Source organism: Ornithodoros turicata, chromosome 6 (genome assembly GCF_037126465.1).
Source record: "Ornithodoros turicata isolate Travis chromosome 6, ASM3712646v1, whole genome shotgun sequence".
NCBI classification, from domain to species: Eukaryota; Metazoa; Arthropoda; class Arachnida; order Ixodida; family Argasidae; genus Ornithodoros; species Ornithodoros turicata.
The window spans coordinates 12764428-12769756 of record NC_088206.1 but is presented as its reverse complement, the minus strand read 5'-3'; the positions used below and the strand labels follow the sequence as shown (position 1 = coordinate 12769756).

Here is a 5329-nt window from a genome sequence, read left to right as displayed (position 1 = left end):
GAGTGAGCAAGCGGAGGGCTGAGCGGGGAATGAGCGAGCAAACGGGCAGCTTAGCACGAAGTGATGTGAGCATGAGTGAGCAAACGAAGAGCTGAACAGGGAGTGAGTATGAGTGAGCAAGCGGAGAGCTGAGCGGGGAATGAGCGAGCAAAAGGACAGCTTAGCACGAAGTGATGTGAGCATGAGTGAGCAAACGAAGAGCTGAACAGGGAGTGAGTAAGTGAGTATGAGTGAGCAAGCGGAGAGCTGAGCGGGGAATGGGGGAGCAAACGGCGGCTTAGCACGAAGTGATGTGAGCATGAGTGAGCAAACGAAGAGATGAACAGGGAGTGAGTAAGTGAGTATGAGTGAGCTAGCGGAAAGCTGAGCGGGGAATGAGCGAGCAAAGGGACAGCTTAGCACGAAGTGATGTGAGCATGAGTGAGCAAACGAAGAGCTGAACAGGGAGTGAGTGAGTATGAGTGAGCAAGCGGAGAGCTGAGCGGGGAATGAGTGAGCAAACGGACAGCTTAGCACGAAGTGATGTGAGCATGAGTGAGCAAACGAAGAGCTGAACAGGGAGTGAGTGAGTGAGTATGAGTGACCAGCGGAGAGCTGAGCCGGGAATGAGCGAGCAAACGGACAGCTTAGCACGAAGTGATGTGACTAAAAGTGTGCGGAAAGTCACGAGTGCCGGACTCTGCTTATTGAGGATTTTACAATTGGTAAATGAAAATTTACAATTACAATAAAGGAAATAAAGTAAAGGAAATTTACAATTTGTAGAAGCCTGATGAGGTGCGTAGTGCCGATCACACGCATATACACGTGTTCCGCACATGGATGGGCAGTATTTAAAATACATTGTAATTAAAATACTATTTAAAATATAAATACATGTATTTATATTTTGTGTTTAAATACAGACTCGAAAAATGTATTGATAATTATATTTAAATACCCATTGTCGGGTATTTGTTCTTTTAAATACTTTATAAATACTCTGAAATACAGAATATACTGTTGAATACTATGTTGAAGACGACGACTCAGCGCCTGCACGCCCACGCGATTGCTCACGCTTTTTCATTCTTCTCCCAAGCACCATCTAATAAACATCGTCACCTACTTGCTCTCCCTGTACTGTATTCCAAAGTGGTGCCGTGACCAGGATCCAGAACGCAACAAGTACTGACCGGGAAGACTACAGGGAGCTTGAGCGATGGACCGAACTCAGCTGAACAAAAAGCGCAAGATTCTGCGGAACCAGGTGACGACGATCCAGAACGATCTTGACCGACGAACGGCGGGTGAAGAACCTCAGGACATTACCGAATTGGCAGCACGCATCGACAGGCTACAAAGCCTCAACGCCTCTCTCAAAGAAGTCGATAGTCAGATCGAACCTCTTCTTACTGAAGATGAGTTTGACCAGGAGTTCACGAAGCAGCTGGATTATCAAAACAGATTGGAAATGACCCTCTTCATGGCAAAGGCACACGTCGACGCCCGTAGACGTGCTGTGACCACCTCTGATATCCCTGCCATCGCACATCCACAGGGAGATGCCTCCCCTGCGCGGGTACACACCGTTCAAGCACCACAAACGCAAGCCGCTGTTCGCCTTCCCAAACTAGAAATGCTGAAGTTCGACGGCAAACGATGTCACTGGCAGCAATTTTGGAGTCAATTCAATGTGACTATCCACACCAATGCCTCACTCCCTGAGAGTAGCAAGATGCAGTACCTAATGGCTGCACTACAAGGGGAAGCTGCGAACGCCGTGGAAGGTCTACAGTTGACTCCTGGCACTTACGAATCTGCCGTCGAGATTCTCCGCAATCGTTTCGGCAACGATAATCTACTAATTCAAGAACACCTCAAAAGCCTGGCGGATATCGAACCCGTACGTTCGAGCCGACATCTCTACGACTTGCGGAGGCTATATGACACAGTCCAGGCTCACATTCGAGGACTGAACTGCCTTGGCACTACTACAGAGTCTTACTGCTCTATGCTGTACCCGATCTTGCTGAGATCTCTTCCGATGGATATGGCATTGCAATTTAACCGTGTACTTACCGAGAAAACGGTATCAACCGCTTCGACATCAACCGCTTTGACATCAGCCTCTACAGGCACATCGTTTCACAACAACGCGTTGAAGTCATTACTGACCTTCCTAGGAAACGAAGTAAGGCACCGCGAAGAAATCACCCAGCGTACCTTTCAATCTCCTCCCGAACATGACCCCACAAAGACGCCGCACTTTCGCAAATTTAAACCGGCGAATGGTCGTCCAGTGGTCACATTGCAAAACATGGTCAAGGCAGGCAAGGGAAATGAACGCTGCCTCTTTTGCAACATGACAAGCCATGCGATAGCAGATTGTACAAGCACAAAGTCTCTTGCCGAAAAGAAACACGTATTAGCAGAGCAACGCCGATGCTTCAGATGTTGCAAGCCGAATCACGCTGCAAGACATTGTAGAACCCGCCCAAAATGCCACAAATGTGCCGGTCACCACGCAACGACGATGTGCGACCCAGAATATAAGCCTCGGCCATCTGCCCCTGCTCCCGGAACGTCCGCGGCAGTCACTCTGAAGACCACAGTCAATCGCTCCCCCCAACGCATTCTACTTCAGACCGCCACAGCCTGGGCACACGCAACTAAGGAGGAAGTCTTCACGCGCCTAATCTTCGACGGCGGCAGTCAACGCACGTTCATCACTCGTCACTTGTCGAAAGCACTCGGATGTCAGATCGTTCGCACAGAGCACATCTCCATTGGGGCATTCGGAGTTCAACACAATCGTCCAGAAGTACTGGAAGCCGTTGAGCTCAGTTTAAGGACTATGCATGGAAGAGGTGAACATCAAAAGATAACAGCCCTGGTGGTGGAACAGATATGCTCTCAAGTCTTGGACGTTCCACCTGATGTCATCAAAGAGCACATGCAGCAGTACAAGCTGGCAATAGCCGACTGTCGCGACGGTGCCCTACGTCAACAAATAGAGATTCTGATTGGTGCGGACCACTACTGGGAATTTGTTACCGGGCGCACTCTTCCGGTGTATCAAGGTGTACAAGCCGTCGAAACGACACTTGGCTGGACGCTGCAAGGACCATGCTCTCTACCAAACGTGGTGCGCACAGCAAGCTGTCACACGGTGACTGTGTTGCACGCAAGCCAACATCGCGAAGCGGTGAACGACATGATGGAGCGAATTTGGAACTTGGACAGCATCGGCATACGTTGCGATGAGACAGACGCAGCACAGCATCACTTTGTCCTCGATAACTTCAAGACGTCCATTCAGTTGAAGAACGACAGGTATTCAGTTGCCTTGCCGTGGAAACCAGTTGTGTCAATGCTAGACAACAAGCACATTGCGGAGAAACGTCTTTCACAAGTCACGAGGCGTCTAACCAAGTCACAAGGGTTAATGGCGAGATACGACTCAGCCATACGTGAATATCTTGTCTCTGGAGTAGCAGAAAAGGTTACCCAGGAAATGGATCAGGCCCAAAATGCAGCACACATATACTACATGCCGCATCACGCAGTCATCAGGGAGGATCGAATAACTACAAAGATGAGGATCGTCTTCGACGCATCCTCTCATGAAGCTGGCACCAGCTCGCTCAATGATAATCTGAACGCGGGCCCCAACCTAAATCCGGATATCATGCCACTACTTATGAACTTCCGCCTTTATCCAGTAGCCTTGGTATCGGATGTACAGAAGGCATTCCTACAGATCGCCATACACGAGGATGACAGAGACGTGCTTAGGTTGCTGTGGTACAGCACCACGCCGGTAGACGGCCAGCTACTGCCTAACGTTGAAACGTGGCGCATGACTAGGGTGACTTTCGGCACGGCCCCTAGCACGTTCCTCCTGGCAGCCACGTTACAGCACCATATCCAGCGGCACGCCAGTGAGCATCCGAGACTAGCAAGGATACTTGAAAATTCCATTTACGTGGACGACGTCATTTTTGGTGCGGCGAACGAGGAGGAGGCAGAGGAGATGTACACCGAAACCTTACAGCTGTTTGGAAAGGCTTCCATGAAGCTCCAAAAATGGGGTTCGAACAGTTATGCGATGCGCGAGAAGTTTAAGTCAGAACCGGATGCTGTTTTGATTGGAAACACAACGAAAGTACTTGGCATTCCTTGGAACCAGGAGCAGGATACGCTGTCTCTCCCACTTGACTTCCACCGCACATCAGGAGAGTACAACGGCATGACCACGAAACGACAGGTGCTGCGCTCTGTGGCACAAATATATGACCCATTGGGCTTCATCCTTCCGTACACCGTCACCGGAAAGATGCTCCTACAGGAAATCTGGAAGCACGGGTTGGAGTGGGATGCTCCGCTACCAGATGATATCGCTCGTAAATGGGGCGCTTGGCACAACGAGCTCCAGGATCTCAAAGACATTGAAATACCACGTTGTTACTTACCGGACATGAGCACTGAGATCCAGCCACAGCTACACTTTTTCTCTGATGCTAGCCCCGGCGCGTACGGTACCGTTGTTTATCTACGTCTCGGCGGCTGCGCGGACGGATACAAAACACAACTGATCGCAGCAAGATCAAGAATAGCACCAGTGAAGGAGGTTACTCTAGCTCGTATGGAACTACTTGGTGCGCTGATGTCAGCTCGTCTCGCCAGCTACTTGCGGGACAATTTCAAGCTCACCACCTCAGATTTCTTTTGGACAGATTCAATGATTGCTTTGCAATGGATACGAGGGGACGCAAACCGCTGGCCGCAGTTTGTGCGCAACAGGGTCACAGAAATTCAACAGAAGGTAGAGAAAGATCGATGGAGATACGTGGGAACAGAAGCAAATCCAGGCGACTTGTTGACGCGAGGAACAAGTCCCAAGAAATTGCTTCAGTCCAAGCTGTGGTGGAAAGGACCATCATGGCTGGCGCAATCTGATGACAAATGGCCATCTCCTGAAGTCAATGAGATGACACGCGATTCCAAATATACTGACTCATATCTTAAAGTTGCCCTGCATTTGACCTTCCGGGAAGAAGGGCGAGTTTGGGGCGCAATTATGCCGGGGTTGCGCAAACCATTTTAGATGACCAGTTTTTCACTGTTGTTGCAGACAACGGTCGCGACTACCCGAATATATATACATTGTGCTACGAAGCATCTTTGTCAAATTTAATACAAGCATTTGTTCACGAGCACCTGTGGAGAAGCTGTTCTCCTTTGCGAATCTTTTTGTATGGCCGAACAGAAGATGCCTAAAAGAAGCACGCTTCGAGAAATTTCCAACATTAAAACCGCCATGATAATCTAGCAAAGAAATGCTATT

At 49.4% G+C, this 5329-nt stretch overlaps 1 protein-coding gene across 1 annotated transcript; it reads left to right on the top strand.

Moving 5' to 3' along the window:
- The first annotated feature begins 1201 nt into the window (after nucleotides 1-1201).
- LOC135397500 (uncharacterized) lies at nucleotides 1202-5089 on the top strand. Its single transcript, XM_064629104.1, has one exon. It carries the CDS (start codon nucleotides 1202-1204, stop codon nucleotides 5087-5089), a length of 3888 nt encoding a protein of 1295 aa, XP_064485174.1.
- Nucleotides 5090-5329: the final 240 nt, after the last annotated feature.